We start from the raw sequence: 20,506 nt of genomic DNA, 5'->3' as shown, positions 1-20,506 counted from the left end.
CCCCACATCGTGCTCTCTGCTCAGCGAGGGAGCCTGCTTCCCGTCCTCTCTCTCTGCCTAATAAATAAATAAAATCTTAAAAAAAAAATTAAAAAAAAAAAAAAAAGGTATAAAGGGTTGGGTGCACCTGGGTGGCTCAGTTGTTAATCATCTCCCTTCAGATTAGGTCAGGATCCCAGGGTCCTGGGATTGAGCCTTACATCAGGGTCCCTGCTTGGCAGGAAGCCCACTTTTCCCTCTCCCATTCACCGTTCTTGTTACCTGTCAAATAAAATATTTTAAAAAATTAAAAAATAAAGGTATAATGGGCACCCAAGGGGCTCAGCTGGTTGTCTCTTGGATTTGGCTATGGTCATGATCTCATGGGTCATGGTATCCAGTCCCATGTCAGGTTCTGCACTCAGTGAGGAGTCTGCTTGAAGGATTCTCTTCCTCTGTCCCTCCCCCAAAATAAAAAATAAATAAATAAATAAAGGTGTAAGTTTTACCATTAAGTACAGTTCCCCAATTTCTCTAGGAAAAGGTGAATCATGATCTTGTAGTAATAAAAACAAATGATTTTTAAGTTCTAGAGTCCCCTTCCTTCACCAGATTTATGCCCTATTTAACAAAGTAGTTTTCTAGTATTTTAGTACTTTGTGCTACTGAAGACTTCAAAGGGATAATGAGCAAAGGGCATACCAAGAACTTGTAATAAGGCACTTTATTAAAATAAAAGTGCATACATCCCTTTAATGTATTAATCTATTTCCTGAATAACATATGGAATATTGAACAAATACTGTACACCATTCTGTTCCTTACAGTAGTAGGAAAACAGTATTATCGTAATAAGTTTGTCTACTTCTCCCGACTTTCTTTTACATTTCTGCTTACCATAGTATTGCCTAGAGCAGTTAACTGTTCTTTAAAAAAAAAAAAGAAAAAGAAAAAGAAAATCTACCTAGTGTTCTCTAATAGCAATTGCAAAATGCTACAAAAAACTATGAAACAAATTCAAATAAGAATTCCAGGTAACTTAAATTAACACCAGTGTTGAGAAAACCATTTTTATTGTCATCACCACCCAGCGTATTTGTGCTGGATTATGTACCAAATGGCCAGATCTTCTAAAGAACATCTACATAACATTTCTTTCATGTTTCAAGAGATGAAAATAACTGTACAAGGTTAAGTACAAAAGTACACGAGACGGCGGACACGAAATACCCACGTGTGAGGTTTTATCCCACCTGCAGCTTTTACGTATTTGAAAAGTAGAATTCATGAACTGAAAAATATTGTCCTTCTATAGTCCTGTCAAGTTCAATGGAAGTGTGTTTAACCTGATTACAACACTAACACCAGTATCACTGATCTGATATTTACAAAAAATCGTATTTTTCAATAAATTAAAGTCAATGCAACACCCATGCAAGCTAGAATGCTAGCTGTTTGGTGAACAAGGACCTGACATCAGAACCAGAAGTCCATAAAGTCCCAAACATTAAGTCTGATCTTTTTCAAACTGCATCCATTCCTCGCATTGATGATGTGAAACCCAATCCCATTCCTCTTTGTGTGTGGGTTTGTGATCTTGCCATTTCATACTGAGCATCTAGATTTCTAAATACTTCTTCCTGTTGCTTCAAAGTCTTGTAACTTTCTTCATCAACTGAGCTACATCCAGCTTCATCTTCACTCTAAATACCAAATTAAAGATATATTATTAAAATAAACAGAAATGAGAATAAGTCGTTCTTCTCAATTGACAGTACCAATAAATCACATTTTTAGAATAGGTATTTACCTTCTACTTATTTATTTAGTACCTATGGAATGCAAGGCACTGTTCTTTCTAGGTATGGGGATAATCCAGGATTTAACAAAAATCAACTTCATTTTAGTGTGTACGAGAAAGAAAATGTAGAACATACCATTTAATATCTAAGTAAAGTCTAGGAGAAAAGCAGAAAATGGGGATGGTATGCTTACTATTTTTAAAAAGGCAAGTGAGAAAGGACTAAAAAGTTGACATCTGAGCAGAGACCAAAGGAAGGAATGATGCGGGAAGCTAAGGAAAGAATTAGAACAGGGAAAGCTAGCAGTAAATGCAAATATTGTCTGGTATCATTCCAAAAAAGCCAATTCAGTGAAGCTTAGTTGTTTTTTGTTTTTTTTTAAAGATTTTATATATTTATTTGACAGAGAGAAATCACAAGTAGGCAGAGAGGCAGGCAGAGAGGCAGGCAGAGAGAGAGGGGGAAGCAGGCTCCCTGGTGGGCACAGAGCTCAATGCGGGGTTTGATCCCAGGACCCTGGGATCATGACCTGAGCTGAAGGCAGAGGCTTTAACCCACTGAGCCACACAAGCGCCCCAGTGAAGCTTAGTTTAAGCCAAATATCCCTTCAATGAAAAACCAATTCCCTTAAAGTAATAATAACCAATACCTGAGTGTTTGTGAACTTTTTTCCAGCTTGTTACATGAAATCTAGTATGAGATCTGTATATTTCCACTTGATTCAAACAAAATAGAAAACACCAAGAAAAAAAACCAAACAATGCCACCAGAAAACAAAACCAAAGAAAAAACAAACCCCCTACATCTTTAAAAAAGCTTTCTGGGGTGCCTGGGTGGCTCAGTGGGTTAAAGCCTCTGCCTTCAGCTCAGATCATGATCTCAGGGTCCTGGGATCGAGCCCTCCATAGGGCTCTCTGCTCAGCAGGGAGCCTGTTTTCCCCCACTGTCTCCCTGCTGTTATGCCTACTTGTGATCTCTCTATGTCAAGTAAATCTTAAAAAATAAAACAGCTTTCTAGAAACTTTCAATATTAAGGCCTGATTCCAAGTACACTCAGTTTTTAAAAAAGATTTTTTCTGTCAGAGAAAGAGCACATGTGCACAAGCACAGAAGTGGCAGGCAGAGTTCTCCCTCTAATAGTTCTTCTTCTGCTGCTGAGCAAGGAGTCTGATGTGGGACTCGATCCCAAGACCCCGAGATCATGACCTGAGTGGAGGGCAGATGCTTGACCAACTGAGTGAACCAGGTGTCCCTAAAGTTTGCTTCAAATGAACATTTTCTAAAAGTAAATTTATTAATTCCCATTTATAATTTCATTTTTATTTACTAGAAAAAGGTTCATTAAGGTATAAATAGGTTATAATCAACAACTATGTTAATTTAAATGGTCTGTATTGTCAACTAACGATGACAACGTAATTCTGTGAAATGAACGTGAAGCACAAAACATAAAGACACTAGAAAGTACCCAGAGATCACACATTACTGAAATTAACTTTTAGGGCAAGGACCAATGTAGTCTGAAAATGTTAGTATGAATTTTAATTCCAAGTGTGTAACTCACCTTAATACCCATTAATTTCCTGAATTTGACATTTTGGTCCTTGTTTCCAAAATTCAATTTTTCCCATATTTCAGCAGACTGGGATTTGTCCTGTAAAGAAAACAATGAACTTTTACAATTCATAAAATTTAGCTTTCTCAGTAATAAGGTTTAAAAGAAATGATAACATTTATAGTATTGTAACAGTGCAGTTCTAATTATTTTCAGTTTATGATTATTTTAAAATTTCTACTACAAAGTAACAAAGTAAATAAACAGTATGAAAAAGCCTAAGCCAAGGAGCATCTTCCTCCATTACAAATGTATGGGAATACTGGATTTCTCTGAATCACTACTGGTCTTCTTAGATCAATCTTTTTCCAACATTAAACTGTGGTAAATTAAACTATTACAATCAAGACTGGAGAAGAAAAATAAACCCAAATCAATCTTTTCCAATCCAAATTTGTTTTTCTAAGCAACTGCTAATTAGGAATAAATGACAAAAGAGGAGAAGAATTAAAGAACTTACCCCTTCTTTCTTGCCTTGCCAAAGCATTTTCCTTTTTTTCTCTTGTTCAGCAAATTTCATTGGATTCACAGCTGCTGGGTTATAATAGCTAGGTACAGCTATTCCGGTCTCTGCCAAAGCCTTCGCCTGCAGGGCAGCCATTTGAGCTGCCATAGCTATCTGAGGAGTTACTTGCGTTCCTGATGCCAACAAGGCAGCAACATTGAGAACAGAACCTCCTGTGGCTGCAGCTGCTAAAGACAGAAGCACAGATTTTAAAACCTAACAAAACCAACCTCCTGATTTACAATAGTGCATTTATAGGTAAGAATTAATCTAACAAAAAGGCAGAATATGTTTACCAAAATAAGGAAATGCAGGTTAGCTTACTAAGAATTAATATTTTAGCAAAATTTACCTCAATTTATTTCTAATAGACATTTCTGGATATGATCCCTCCTATATACTAATACTTTATGTATCTTAAAATAGTAAGAATTCTACAAACAAGGGGCGCCTGCGTGGCTCAGCGGGTGAAAGCCTCTGCCTTCAGCTCAGGTTGTGATCCCAGGGTCCTGGGATCGAGCCCCACCATCGGGCTCTCTCCTCAGTGGGGAGCCTGCTTCCTCCTCTCTCTCTCTGCCTGCCTCTCTGCCTACCTGTGATCTCTGTCTGTCAAATAAATAAATAATATCTTAAAAAAAAAAAAAAGAATTCTACAAATAAAAAAATTTGTGATTTCAATGAAAATGAACTATGGTACTTGTAGCTAAACTTGTAACAATGAATACTATTTGTATGGCTCTTTAAGCTTAAAAAATGGTTATTTAGACGTTCATCTGAAATTTGTAACAAACATTTAAGATATATATTTTTTAAAAGATTTATTTATTTATTTATTTGACAGAGAGAAATCACAAGTAGATGGAGGCAGGCAGAGAGAGAGAGAGGGAAGCAGGCTCCCCGCCGAGCAGAGAGCCCGATGCGGGACTCGATCCCAGGACCCTGAGATCATGACCTGAGCCGAAGGCAGCGGCTTAACCCACTGAGCCACCCAGGCGCCCACAAACATTTAAGATATTAAACAAGTATTATGCACATTTAGCAAACAGGAAGCCCAAATCCTACAGAAGTTAAATGCCACACATGGTATTCCCATTATTTTAAGTGATTCAGTCAGGAACGAAGTTAATTTTTTGTGAACACAAAGAGTACTCTATGTTTTTCTGTCAGCCCAGAATAAACTTATAAAGTTCTTTAATTACTAATACTATGGGAATCCAGTTATGGAAGTTTTTGTTCTATTCAAGTATTTTTTTTTTTTTTAAGATTTTATTTATTTATTTGACAGAGAGAGATCACAAGTAGGCAGAAAGGCAGGCAGAGAGAGAGAGAGAGAGGAGGAAGCAGGCTTCCCGCTGAGCAAAGAGCCCGATGTGGGACTCGATCCCAGGACCTTGAGATCATGACCTGAGCCGAAGGCAGCGGCCTAACCCACTGAGCCACCCAGGCGCCCCTGTTCTATTCAAGTATTAAAAGCAAAATGGCAGGGATGCCTGGATAGCTGACTCCGTTGAGCTTCCAACTCTTAATTCTGGCTTACATAATGATCTCAGAGTTGTGAGACTGAGCCCTCACTTGGCTCCAAGGTGAGTGTGGAACATGTCTCTTTGTCTCCCTCTGCCTCACCTTCTACCCCCTCCATATTAAATAAATAAAATGCATGAATACTTATTAAAGGCAATTTGTACAGGTTTTTTTTAAAAGATCTTATTTATTTATTTGACTGAGATCACAAGTAGGCACAGAGGCAGGCAGAGGGGAGGGAAGCAGGTTCCCTGCTGAGCAGAGTGCCCAACTCGGGGCTAGATCCCAGGACCCTGGAATCATGACCTGAGCTGAAGGTAGAGGCTTAAACCCACTGAGTCATCCAGGCGCCCCAATTTGCACAATTTCTTAAAAAAATTTTTTAATTTTATTTTTAAGTAATCTACACCCAACACTGGGCTCCAACCCACAACACTGAGATTCAGAGTCACATGCTCTACCAACTGAGCCAGCCAGGTACCCCAATTTGTACAATTTTAGATTATTTCTAGTACCACCAATTTATCAGGAATGTGAATAAACAAAAACACCTTCCAGATTACATTCCATGTAATTCAGTAAGTCTCCCTGATCTCCTTCAATCATCCACAGGCAATGTTTGTGTTATGTCTAATAACCTGATTTCTTACCCAAGATCAGTTGTCATCTTCAATAAATTGCATTTTCCCAAAAACCATGAGTAAAAAAATATGCCGTGATGGCTACAGTGTTATATGAACGAGAACAGTGACTGTTTACTTGTCAAAATCAGGTGCATCAACCAAGTAAGAAATACATATGCATGACGAATTTATGAGGAATGAAAGTTAACATTAAAAATGTTCACATTTCAGTAATAGTAACAGTTTTACAGTACACTGATGGGTAAGCAAGCCTCATAGGTGATTTTCTTCCTATTATTTTTCTGAACTTTCCAGATTTCCTACAAAAAAATGCCACACTTCTATAGTAAAAAAAATTACCTGCAGCTATTTCTTGTTGTTTCTGTTTCTCAACCATTTCCTTTTCTCTCTGTTCTTGTAATTTCTTTGCTCTTTCCAACCTGTCAAAAATAATTTCAATAAGTTTATAACAACACTCAATATAAAACCAGTATTTATCTTTGTATTTCTTTGTATTTCTCCACATGTATAGAAACGAAACACTTAACAGAATTTTAAATTAAGTTTAACACAAATTGGTATCTGTATGTGGGGGAAAAAAAGCATTCATCCTTAAGATAGTCATAGTTAAAGAATATTTCTATACTGGTTTTAAACATTTTTAAATTCATGGAATTGCCAAAAAATTGGAATATCTTTTACACACACTTCCCACAGAGACTAGTTTTAAAAAATGAAAATTATTCAACCTTTACCATTGATGGTTTTAACAGTATGGATAACATTACATCTTGCAAATGACATACTGAGAACCGAGTAAATCTTAGGGTATGTTAAAAGTAGTAAACAGTAATTACAGAACTACCTACATGCTTCTTAGGAGGGATGCTGATACAGGATAAGGCCAATTAAAACATGCCAATTATGACTTTTCTACTGAAACACACTTTTTAATCATATAACCTTAAATCAGTAAAAATTAAAAATAGCCAAAAATAAAAAAAGAGGCCAATAAATCCTATTTGGGAACTAACTTTTAGCAATTTAAGAAATGTATTATTAGCAATGGAACTAGAAACCTGAAACACAAATTCATCCTCAGACAAAACAAAAAAGAGACTGTAGTTCACTCACACTAAATTTACTAATACATATACTAAAAATGTATTGTCAAGTTAGTATCTACTTCTTATACAACAAATCTTAAGTAATAGCATCTTCATGAGTTCCTGAAAGAGAAACCTTTTTCAAGACTCCTTGATTTCCCAATTATTAAGTCAAAAGTCACCCTTTCTCCTTTAATGTGATATAAAGGGGCAAAGATTAAGGGAAAGGTTTTTTGTTTTGGTGTACTATGGGTAGGAAAATTGCACTGGCTTTAACAACTGCTGTATTTACATAAAATGAACATAACAATATAATTTTATTCCCTCTTACTGAGCACACATTCAAGACAGACACAGTACAGACTTGATTTTGTCCTTGGGAATACAAGTTCCTGATTAGAGGTAACATTAAAATGTTGGTACATAGATACTAAAACTGTTTTCAAAGTAGTTTAAAAATAGTCCAGGGATGCCTGGGTGGCTCAGTGGGTTAAGCCGCTGCCTTCGGGCTCAGGTCATGATCCCAGGGTCCTGGGATCGAGTCCTGCATCCGGCTCCTTGCTCGGCAGGGAGCCTGCCTCTCTCTCCACCTCTGCCTGCCTCTCTGCCTGCTTGTGTGCTTTCTCTCTCTCTCTTTCTGACAGATAAATAAATAAGTAAAATCTTTAAAAATAGCCCACATTTAAAAACAAAAATGGAACAACAAAAGGCCTATATACTGTAATATCTTGTTAACAAAAGATCGCCCTTTAGTAGCCAAGGACCAATTTGATTCTTAAAGAGTTAACTCAGGGGCGCCTGGGTGGCTCAGTGGGTTAAAGCCTCTGCCTTCGGCTCAGGTCATGATCCCAGGGTCCTGGGATCGAGCTCCGCAGGGAGTCGGCTTCCTCTCTCTCTCTCTGCCTATTTTTGATCTCTGTCAAATAAATAAATAAAAGCTTAAAAAAATAGGTTTAAAAAGAGTTATTTCATGTAAACTTGTCATCTGAAAATCACTAAAGATTAGTTTTTGATGCTACTAACAGCTTCAACTTTAATAAAAGCCAAAAATTAAAGCACAACCAACTTATAAGAATAAACTTTAGGGCCTAAAAAAATACTGGTCAGACTTAACAGATCCTTCTTTATAAGTTACTTCTGTGGATTTTAGTTTCAGAAAGAAAGTATGAGTCACTACTATTGATGCATATTTAAAATGGCCATTGCAGGTTGGAATTAACACCATTCACTACAGTGAATGGAACGAAGAAGGGGCGAGCTCACACCTTTGCTGCTGCTGCTGTTCAGCTGGAGTTTCTGCCAGGCTGGGTTCACAGGGCAGCAGCCCATCAGGTTACATTGTGATAACTGTATTTTTGTAATGAAAAAAAAATACAAACTCAATTTCATAAGGAAAAAAAAACCCAAAATCAAGAGTATAGTTTTCAGAATATGGGAAAACCTGCAAACAAGCACTTGGATTCTAATTTACTTCTTGCCTCTCTATATGAGGCAGTTCTTTCAACGGTTTTGCACATTTCGGCCAGACAGCCCCGCTGTGTGTAGTCCCACAATTACCACAACATCTTTGGAATGCTTACAGAATTAAAACATGAAACGGTCTCCCTATGCTATCAGCAGTAAGACTTTCAAGATCAAACAAATCACCTTGTAATGTTTATTATTTGCCACCTTTAAAATAAGAAACCCATTGACAGAATTGTTTCAGACTGTTTTCTTGAGGAAGAAAAACAAAAGGACAATGCAGTTTCAGAGGCAAAATTTAAGAGCTCTTGAATCAGATTCAGATTTCTAAAAAAGTTTTTATTGCAAATCAAAAATATTTAGGAGCCTAAATTTGAGAAAAATGAATCAGTTAATCATGAAGGAAAACAGAGAAACTGTTGCAGACATTGTAATCTTTCCAGTTGCACAAATAGGTAAATGTTTAAAATGAGAATTAACCAACTACTTAGTTCTAGATCAAAACTGGCACAATATGTATCATGGCTATATTTAATTATTTAACTTAAACTCTGAAAGCATTCACTTTGTCCACACAATTGAGTATCAACTTCAAGTTGAAAAGGAAAAATGCATCAAAGACAAAATATGCCCACCTCCTAGCTAAAGCTTCTTGTGCATCCATTGCTGTGTTTCTGCCTCTGAAGGGAGGTGGACTAGGAGTTCGGCTTAAACTTCTGCTAAATCTTCTAGGTTTTTCAATTCTCTTCTTCCTATCTCTGTAATAAATAGTATTTCACATGTTGCAATATGGCAAAGCAGTGATAATTAGTTCATTTTATCAAAATCCATTATATTTGCAGAGGTTCAACAAAAATGCAAACAGTAGACAAACCATTTAGAACCCTTTCCTCTCTGTACTATAGCTTCCACAGGGTTTGGTAGTTCCCTGAATATGCTGCTAGTCTTCTATAAGTTCATTTAACGTTCCCTGCTACAGACTATTGAGGATGTTTTCCAATCCTTTGCGATTACACCCAACACTGCAAAGACTAGACTTGCACATCAGTCATTTTATATTCATATAAGTGAGTATGCAGGATAAATCCCTAGTAATGAGATCCACAGTTTAAATGTTCCTAGTATTTTAATCTACAATGAATTTGTAAAAGAAAAAAAAAAATCCCAAGCACAAAAATCAGTAAAACAAAATAATTAGGAATGGAAGATAAAAAAAATAGGCACTGAGCAAAATAAAATAAGAGTAGCAGTGGTCAAAACTAGAAAGGCCATAATACAAAAAACTAGAAATATCACAAATAATGGCTTGTAAGCCCACATGGAGAATAAAATATTAATGATAATGATGAAATTATTATTTACCTAAACTCACTAGAACTCTTAACTGGTAAAGCTTAAATTAGTAAACTACTAAAAACTGAACTACTGATTAAAAACTGATCATCAGCAACCCATAGGTCCTGTCTGTGTGCTTTAATAAAACCACCACTGGGCACCTGGGTGGCTCAGTGGGTTAAACCTCTGCCTTCGGCTCAGGTCATGATCCCAGGGTCCTGGGATGGAGTCCTGCATCGGCTCTCTGCTTGGCTGGGAGCCTGCTTCCTCCTCTCTCTCTCTGCCTACTTGTGATCTCTGTCAAATAAATAAATAAAATCTTTAAGAATAAATTAATTAATTTAAAGAAAAAAACATAAATAAACAAAACGACCACTTTGAGGGGCTCTTGGGTGACTCAGGTCATGATTCCAGGGACCCCAGCCAGCAAGCTGCTCAGCAATGAGTCTGCTTCTCCCTCTGCTGCTGTCCCACTCTTATCTCCTGCACACTCACTGCTCTTGCTCAAATAATGAAAATCGAGGGCGCCTGGGTGGCTCAGTGGGCTGGGCCTCTGTCTTCGGCTCGGGTCATGATCTCACGGTCTCAGGATAGAGTCCCACACCGGGCTCTCTCCTTGGCGGGGAGCCTGCTTCCTCCTCTCTCTCTGCCTGCCTCTCTGCCTACTTGTGATCTCTGTGTTGAATAAAAAAAATCTTAAAAATAAAATAAAGTAAAATAAAGAAAATCTAAAACACCCACCATTTGCATCCAACCCCCCCAAAACCCTTGATAAACAAGAGAAAGCCAAGTAATTTGTCTTTACAGACTAACTTGAACAATTAACAAAAAACCTTTCCCCTTATTTAATAACAGTATCTGTGCATATGTATTATTAATAATTGTCTGATATAAACAAGTACAGACTAAATATATACCCTGATTATTTAAAAATTTTCTCTTGTGCTCTTCATTGTACTTTGTCTCAACAAATTAAGGCCTCCTCTCAATCAAGATAGGTTTGAATTAAGCTCATCTTTCTGAATACCTGAGACAGCATATGCAGTATGATGGGTCAAACACATAGACTGACTTTGCATTCAGACATACTTGGGACTTGGTCCTGACAGGACCATTTAACAACTATGATTTGGGGCTTCCTAGGCAAGTTACTCAAGCTCTCTAAGCCCGACGGTCTTAACTCACAAAACAGTTGTTTTGAGAATTAGATGAGGTAGTACATGGAAGAGCTGACATTAATACACAGCACATAGCAGGCATGCAATAAATGTTAAGCTACTCTGATTATACAATTAACACAATTCAACACCCAAAACAACTGAAGTAATTTTAATAGGACTATTTCTATCTGCACTTCACAGAAGACCTGATTAAATGAGTATCTCTAAGAATGCTATGGCAAGTGTTTAAATTGTTCTTTATTAGTCAGAATGTTGTTAAAATATTTTGTAACTCAAATAAAATTCTGACCCACAATTTTGATATTCTCAGACTGAGGGAAGATAAACAGACCCCGTGAGGGAACTATCTGATTTTATTCAAGAGATGACTACTTACCGACTTCTACTCCTTGTTCTACTTCTGCTTCTACTCCTATGCCTGTGTCTTGATCTTGAGCGGGAACGAGATCGAATCCGGCGTTTTCTTTCCCTGCTTCTGGATCGTGACTTCTTCCTCTCCCTGCTCCTGGATCGTGACTTCTTCCGCTCCCTACTCCTTGATCGAGACTTCTTCCGCTCTCTGCTTCTACTACGATGACGCCTGAAATTAAAACACGTAAGTGAGTAGTTATTTAGAGCTGCGTCTTCTCAAATTACAGACATTATGAATTAATTATCTGCAGTGTGTGCTGTCAAGCCAGGCAATAAACTAATCTGTATTGTGTAGAGAAAGGCTAATTGAGGCATCTACTGGAAGAAATTGTAACAACAAATGAGCCTTTATTCTTGTTTGATGATGTCTCAGAGGGCACACAATAAAGCTACATGTTAAAAATGCAATGCATCCTAACCCAACTTAAGATCCTATTTAATAGTTTAAAGTCAATTATTGCCTTAGTGAAGTACTTATGCGACTTAAAGATGACAAGTTAATCTACTACCAAAAAATTCAGACCTAATCTGATATACCACATATATATATTCCCACAGAAAACTCCAAACATACATCAAACACTGGCTTCTTTTAACAAAAGTCTCACAATTTTTCTGCCATGATCCAGTTTTCAATACAAAAGAAAATCTAAATTAATTTAGCAGCAAATAAATCCTACATTGACAATACAGAAGTACTGTTATATTGGCTTAAACGTAGGTCAACTAAATAAATTTTTTCACTGCAAGTGACAGATAAATCAAGAAATTAAGAAATACTGGCTAGATGAATGTGAATCATACACGATCATCTTTTAATCCCTGAGTCTTTAACACTTTTCTTTACCTTCATCAGAAAACAATGCCCCAAAGACTTCAGCTACTAGCAGACATTAGATAGCAAAGGAATAGATCCTAGCAAAAAACTTCTACTTTCTAATTAAGATAGTCTGTGTATTGCTGGGTTCATGAGAAGCTTTACATAATACAGCTCCTTACATGGCACTAACTTATAAATAACAAAATCACTTACCTTTCACGAGACCTAGATCGTGAGTGACTTCTGCCTCTCGACGACTTTCTTTCTTTGCGTTTATGTCTGTCCTCACCGTTTTCAGATGAATTTAGTCGCTCTCTTCCTTTATCAGAAGAATGTTCTTTGTCATTATGTTCCTCAGACTTGTGTTTCTTAGATGATTTATCTTTGGATTCATGTCTTCTTGCCTGTTTTAAGAAGAAGTTGGTTCTTTCAGGAAAATAGTGCAACAAAGAGAGTTAGTATGGGTATCAGTAGACAAAAATGTTGTGATGCAACATTAGTAACCTTAGGAGTGTGTGGCAAATAAAAAAAATGATCTAGTTTCACATCACCCAAATGTTGCAGATGAATATTACTAATCTTATTGTCTTTATATATCCCCCAAATTGCAGTTTCCTCCCCAAAATAAATTATTAAAACAATGATTTTCAATGTTGAAATAATACTGAAAAACCATTATTATCAGAAAAAAGAGGAATCCCTGGTGTTTCTTTTATCTAAAGGAATAAGGGAAGTACACATATATCAAGACTTTCAAAATTTTCCAACAAACCTTTTAGAGAAACAGATCATGTATACACGTATACATCAACTTCCATAACCAGAATACATATTATTTTAGGCTTAAAAACTTAACAATAGTGAAGATCAGGACACAAGGAAATGCACAGAAAACGCATTTCAGTTAGGTAGCTAAATAAGATTAATCTTACTAATTATTAGTATTTTCTGCAATTTTAAGTTACTTTACGCAGAGTTGAAGTGTCCTTTTTATAGCTATACTGCCACATTCTCTCTAAAAGACGGCTCTTGATTTTTCTCCCAATGTCTAAACTGTGAAGAAATCACTTTTCATCTTGCAATATCCCAACGGGCTTGAAGTTCTATTACATTTCATGTACCTAGGGTAGAAAATGGCAACCGTATCTGTTTTAATTTTTATGAAATCAAACTAGGCATAACATAATTAATCCCTATACCATTATACAATACATACTTCCCCCATACTCTGAGAGATAAAAACCAAATTTTTGCTTTCACAACATATGCATTCAGAGACTGAGCTAAAATTAATTGCATGATCAAGTCTCCATCCTATTCTCACATGCCAAATTAGGAAGTGATAAACATTAGATCTCCTCACATTAAGTTGTCAAATCCATCTTTCAGTTAAAGCTTAAAAACCTGGACATCTCAGAAACACAATTTTAAAGCTGGAAGGAAACTCAGATCCTCTAAACTTCCCTTCCTTTAAGTATGACTAAATGAAGATCTAAAGTCACAAAACTACATGGTAGCAGCCGAATCCAGACCCCATGTTGTTCTCATGCCCAGTCCACTGCTTTTCTACAACAGGACACTTAACTCAGGTTTCCCAGAACATAGCATTTTTTCTTTACACTCAAGACTAACTTTGCTTAAAACCAAAAACCTGGCCAAACATTTTGGAACATGCATGATATATCTGGAAAGAATCGCAGAATGTTATTTAATATTTTGCAGAAAAATAGAGAGACCTGGAGACACAGCTTAATTTTAATTTCATTGCCAGTTCTCTGTATTATGAGCTTATAAAAGTATTTCCTTGGTTTTGCCATATAATGGCAAACTGGAAAAGCTTTAAGTGGTTCAATTTCCAAAGGTTTTAGAGTTTATTTCAAACCAGTTTTCCAAACATAACATTACTATTATTAAAAAAAAGACAATAAAACCCTTAACTGATTTAAGATATACTTAAGGGAAATAGGAGTTTGAATGACTAATAGTTACCTTATCATGAAGTAGGCTTATTATTTTGCTATCTGAGTCTGCAGCGTCTTCAGTTCAGTCTCTTCGCGCATTAGCACGCTGAGTATGATTTATTATAGAAATGTTATCATGTGAGCTAAACAAAATAGTCATTTTCACAAAAACTCTCCTAAATTAAAAATTTAACAGAGCTTCCATTAGGGGAAGAGGTGAAGTCCCTGCCCACATTTGTTTTCAGAGTCCCTTGCCCAGCCCCCACAAGACTCTTCTCCTCCCTTTTTGGCTCCTACTTCTGTTCTTCCTTGTTGGCTCATTCCTTGTCTTCTCAGGTGGGCGAGCAAGTTAACTCCTGCTTCTCTTTCATACAGCTGCTGTCTTTTTTTTTCCTCCAGTTTTGCTGTCACTGCTACCTTTCCAGCTGTCCCTCACAGACACTTTATTTCAAAATTCGGTACTATTCTCAGGGAAACTGAGCTGGTTTGCTAATGCAAAGAGGACTCATTATCTTCCATAAAGAAAAAGCCCACAGTTATCTAGAATAGATATTGGTACTTAAAGATGACTGCTATATGAAAATCCTGAGCAGCTGTCAGGTATAAGGAGACTCGGGACCTCAGATTAATGGAAGCTCTGTGTGACAGGCCTAAAAAAACCAATTATAATCTTCATATGAAATTTTTATTGTGAATATTTTCACAACATAATAAAATTAATAGTTTTTGAATGAACTTTTCATATAAACAACTATCTTCTTGAAAAATGATGATCCATATCATGCTTATTTTATACCCAATTAACCTTTTAAATTTCAAGTTTTGGTACTTACCTTGATAGTATCATATATTCACACAAACATTTCTACCAGATACTTTACAAGAATTTTAAAGTGCCTATTCACTACAAAGTGTTAATTACCTCTTTGCTTCTGCTCCGGCTCCTGTGTTTTCTTCCTTCATTATCTGTAAATACATACAAAAATTCACCATAAACAAGACACAGAAACATCTCAAACACAAATTCCAATACTCAAAAGGACGATTTCCAATCCACTTTCCTAAATTAAAATTCCACTTACTATCTTCTAAAGACTATTTTTTATGGAAGGGTGGGATTATACTACTTAACACCACTGTATATATTTGAAACAAATCAAGCATTCTGAATAAACAAAAATATAACTGAGAGCAAACAAAACAAACATCCCCCCTCCAAAATCCTTCATGACAAATCAAAAACATATATACTGTCTTTCAGTCTGTCAAAGATTCTTAATTCACAAACCACTGTGACTAGCCCATTTTGCTTTACAGCGCACAGAAAATTTGTAAAGCAGCTTAGTAGAAACAAACAAGAAAGCAAGAAAATACAGTCTGAACTTATCTGGCATAAGTAGTCAAAAGGATGCTACAGTTTTGAAATTTCTATTCAAAAGTGATTTTATACAGTACAGTTACAAATATACACATAAAATTATATTTTAACTAATTACAGATGATTATCTGTGGGCATAAAGCATAAATAAATGGAGCCCAGGTCTTAAAACTCTTAACTCATTAGTATTCTACTTCTCACTTAACCTCTTCATTAAGTAGCAATACTAATTTAAAAAACATACAGCAAAACATCATACTTTCTATACTACATCAGTCTAATTCTTTTTCAAGTAAATGAGTAAGAAACAACTCAGAATGCCAAGACCTCTCACTTCAGAAATATTCTAACATTAAATTAAATAAAAAAAAAGGTTAAAAATTTTCCATAACTCACATCAAAAAGCACATTAAATAAGCTCAGAAAAATACACCACTGCCCAGGCATATCTTTCAAAATATTTTACCAATGTTGAAAGACTGAAATTTAAACAACTCAGGGTTAAAACAGAATTACTGTGACAAAAATTTAAATATATATATATATTTTGCCTTTGGACAAGTCATGACATTTCTGCATTTGGGTTTCTCATAACTAAAAAATTGTCCAGAAAATTACCAATGTACTTTCCTTACTGATTTCTCAACTGAAAAGAACACCTATTAATTATATAAAAAACCAAATTTATGGCTTATATACACATTTACATGGATAGAAGTAATTACAGTTTTCCAACAATTCATACCTGACTTTCGTTTTCTTTCTCTTGACCTTGATCGTGATCTCGAATAATGATGTTTTGAGGCTCTAGGAGAAATAGATACATCTGACTGCTCTTTTTTCTTATCTCTATCTGGGGATGTCTTCTCTGGGGCTAGTCCATCTCGTTCTGTATCACTAGCCTAAAAGTTTAAAGAGAAACGATTATTAAGTTCTTAATTACATTTAAAATGTTTCTAATTTCTTAAAAGAAGGAGGGAGGAGAATCTTCCTTGAGTTTTACAAAATTTAAAAAGAAAAAACCAATAAACCAGAATGGCCAATTTCTAAGTAGTTAAGTATTATTTGTACCTAATAAACAAGCCTGAATAAACTGAAATGACTAACTCGGTAACAGACATATGTAATTAGGCTGATGTCTTTAACTTTTTAAAAATTATTTTAAAAAAATCATTTTCATAACTTTCAAAACAATGGGGAGACGAGAAGAATAAGGGCTCCAAGTATTTCCAATAAAACAAGCAGAGAAAATACAGTCCATTTTAGATTTGTGAAGTCATATGTGTGACTTTACCAATACTTCTATATTAGCAAACATTAAAAAGGCATTTAAAATGAAGTAGTAAAATTTAAACAGACTTAAGTCTGTAAAATCTAAGAACAGCAGAGAATGCTTCTAGATTATAAAAGAATAAACAAAATTAACTTACCTATCTGAGAACCCACTCTTAATTTCATTAACCCTCTTTAATGAAAAGAGCCCCTTGGCACAGTGCTGCTGCAAAATATGGTCTGCCTCTCCTCACATATGCTCTGTGCTATGGAAACATTAAGTTGTTTCTGCTTCAAAGCATTTTATAAATTTTCACAATGCAAATTTTGTACAAGTTAAAAAAACAATCAAGTATTACACTTTCCCAAGAGTCCTGATTTACTCAAAAGGACGTTCCTTCATCTAAGTATCAGTTCCCTGTTTTCCAACTTACTTGCTCATAACTGCGTACTGAGCAAAGCTACTAAGAGTATCACACAAAGACATTGATTTAAATGAGTCCTAGAAAAAAGCTCTGTGAAGCTAAAACCTGAATGTTCCCAAGTCAGATTTTGATTAAAAGGTAGAGGGAACAGTTTCAGCAGTATGTAGAAGGTGGACTACTTGACCTTTGACCTAAGAAAGGTTTTCACATTTTGGAAGGATTATTAAGCAAGGAATGGGACAGAGACTGTATGTGATCCACAATGCCTAAAATATTTATTACCATGCTGTTTTACAAAAGAAACTGGATTGGATAAATACGGATTTTCAGCAGGAGGAATAATCACATGTCAACGAACTCCTTTCCCTTAAGAAAATCAATCCAGAAAACAAATGCCAAGGAAATTAAATGGGGAGTAATTTAACAAATGAAGTGTGAGAGATTGCACTATTTCAACAACTAGTTACTGAGAGTCACAAATGTGCCAAACTCAATGCTAGACTCAAAGAGTAAAATGATAAACGCTTAGCTAGGATGAAAGACATAAATGTGTTAAACCTCTAACAGTGGTAAAAAAACAAAACAAAACAAAAAAACACAACCAAACCAAACCAAGCACAAAGGAAGAAACTAATTGCTGGAGAGACTCTCAGGTGATCACACATGCTTTCTCCAGTTTTCTATGTATGGGTGATTTCTGGAATCATAAAATTTTTGTGAGGAAAGCTTTCATCACAGAATCGAGTTCAACTTTCCGATCTCACAAAGAAGATCCAACAAACATTACCTGCCTCTCCTAGGATGGTACTCTAGCTCTTTGCTGTCTACTATTAAATAACTGATGCTGTACCACAGGTAAGGATACTTAAGATTTTCACAATACTGGTCATTTTCTTTTAATTCTCATTCTCATCATTATCATTACAAACTATTTCATATGTCTCTGATGCTGTGAAGTGCTGGTAGGGCCTGCATTTGGTAAAATAAAATTGCAAAAACTGAAGCACTGCTCACTTCTCTTAATTCATGCGACTTCTCTACCAAAACAGAGCATTCCTGAACCACTGGCACGTCTCATTCACTCTTACAGAGATCATGACCAGAATGGAAAACCACCTTCTGATGGAAAAGGCAGCATCTAGACCAGGCAGTACAAGTTTTCAGTCAATGGTTTATTTACTTGCTTAACATGGGAGAAGCTTGGCATCAGGAAAGTCAAATGCCCTTTGCTTAGAAAGGTACCCTGTAATACAAGATAAAAACTTACATCAAAGAGCCATTTTCACCTGTAAAATACACTATAGAAACAAACAAAACCAACCATTCTATCACTAAACAGACTACAAATGATAGGTGGCCACTTCTCCCACACAAAACTTTTATTTCCATGAGGTTATTTTATAGTGCCCTAGTGAAAAGTATCCAAAAAATGAAGTGAATAAAATTTCTCTGAAAATTACTAAGCTTTATTTCAATTTATCAGGGTGTACATACTAAATCTTAAATGCTAACTGCGAAACTGTCCTCTACTCCAGCACCTGCTTTTTCACCACTGTTATCTTAACATTGACATCCCGTTTAAAACCCTAATAATGCTCAAGACAGTACACAAATCTTTCTCCAGTGCAAAGAAGGTACACTGGATTTAATACTAGGCCACTTCTCCAGGGAACTGTGTCTCTTTATTGAAGGAGGCACTGCAGCACCAAATGTTTGAACGGACTTCATTTTTTTAATATATTTGCGCCCAAGTAAAACACCACTATTCTTTAAAGTACCTTAAAAGGCCCCAAACACTATTTAAACAAAGGAAAACATTACATCAATTAATTGCACAAACACCAAACAGCCTTCCAACTGTTTGAAACCTTAGAAAAAAATAGGTTCTTAATTCAATTAGGTACTGGGGGAGGGGAGTGCAGAAACCATCCTAATTTCAGATACCCCAATTTTTTGCAAGGGCAAACTACGAATCTTCCGGTATGTTTATAGTCCTACTTATTTTTGAAGAGGAGTACATAGAACTTTCTAGTCAGTCGAAAAGAACACAAGATGCTTGCATTTCTCTTTTAACAGGGTTAAGAAAAACGAAGTAGTCACAATAATGTGATCCACCAGAATTGAGCATCCTATACCCGAAGCAGGCTTTTTAAAAGAACTAGCGTTCTTATTTAAAATTAAATGGGTCAATGAAGGGTTCTTAAATTTAAGAAACAACGCCTATGATAAGGCTTTATTATAATCCTTCTCAAAGACTTCAAAATGATTACATCACGAGCTGCTTCGGAAATGAACGACAATCGGAATCGTAGTTCAAAGCCCTCTCGGAATTAAGTCGATTTTTTTTTTTTTACTCCCTTTGAGCAACAGCTTCCTCAGCTCCGTACTTAGGAATAAACTAAGGTTTTCACAGACAAAACACTAATTAAAATTATGCAACTAGAATTTTACTGAGCGTAAGCAAAAAATCACCCCCTAAAACGTTACAAGACGATTCTCTTCTTCCATTCCACTCCTTACAGACAACGCCTTTCTGATCCCATACTTTTCAAAGACCCCCCCCCATCCCTTTTCTCTCTTCCCCAGCCCTTCCCCAACGCGAACAGAAATTCCCAAGCCCTAATAAAACTCAATAAAAACGACTAACAAGAATGAGTTAGCTAAACTGGAGACCGGTCTACGAGTGGAACGGAATACAGGCCTAGAAAAGGGATGAGGAAAGTTCTGGAAAAAAAAAAAAAAAAAACACTCCCTGCGGCTCCCCACCCCCACCGACACCGCCTCATTTCCCCCTCCCTACAGCAGGCAGCCATGATGGCGGGCGCAGAAGAAGGCCGCGGCGCCATTTTGTCCACACACGCGCGGACAACAGTTCTGGGAGCCGTTCACCCGCTCTTTGGAGAGTAGCAGAAAAATATCCCGGGTTTTATACTCAGCGTCGGCACCTACCGCCATAGTCCAGAGTCCTGGCCGCTAGGGCGGCGCCTCCACTTGCCGCTCTCAACTGTACCGGCCGCCCCGACGCTTCGCCACAGACTAAATCGCTCGCGCGAGAGACCCGGATGGCACAAAGGGGAAGAGGCCCGGCGCGTCGCACAGCTTGCTGGG

General features: G+C 36.5%; 1 protein-coding gene across 3 annotated transcripts; it reads right to left on the bottom strand.

Annotated features, from left to right (window-relative positions):
- Window positions 1-685: 685 nt before the first annotated feature.
- On the bottom strand, window positions 686-20,502 carry RSRC2 (arginine and serine rich coiled-coil 2). Of its 3 annotated transcripts, none has more exons than XM_059408328.1 (10): window positions 20,348-20,502; window positions 16,447-16,603; window positions 15,246-15,289; window positions 12,576-12,766; window positions 11,508-11,711; window positions 9,251-9,373; window positions 6,406-6,485; window positions 3,857-4,086; window positions 3,346-3,435; window positions 686-1,682 (listed from the first exon to the last, which is right to left on the bottom strand). In XM_059408328.1, exons 1-10 carry the CDS (start codon window positions 20,351-20,353, stop codon window positions 1,503-1,505), a joined length of 1,305 nt encoding a protein of 434 aa, XP_059264311.1. In that variant the 5' UTR covers window positions 20,354-20,502; the 3' UTR covers window positions 686-1,502. The 3 variants fall into 3 exon arrangements, with proteins under 3 accessions (XP_059264311.1, XP_059264310.1, XP_059264312.1); XM_059408327.1 differs by having other exon boundaries at window positions 3,857-4,089; window positions 20,348-20,501; XM_059408329.1 differs by lacking the exon at window positions 20,348-20,502 and adding an exon at window positions 14,352-14,429 and having other exon boundaries at window positions 3,857-4,089; window positions 12,576-12,788; window positions 16,447-16,486.
- Window positions 20,503-20,506: the final 4 nt, after the last annotated feature.

Source organism: Mustela nigripes, chromosome 8 (assembly GCF_022355385.1).
Source record: "Mustela nigripes isolate SB6536 chromosome 8, MUSNIG.SB6536, whole genome shotgun sequence".
NCBI classification, from domain to species: domain Eukaryota; kingdom Metazoa; phylum Chordata; class Mammalia; order Carnivora; family Mustelidae; genus Mustela; species Mustela nigripes.
This window is presented reverse-complemented; position numbering and strand designations above follow the sequence as displayed.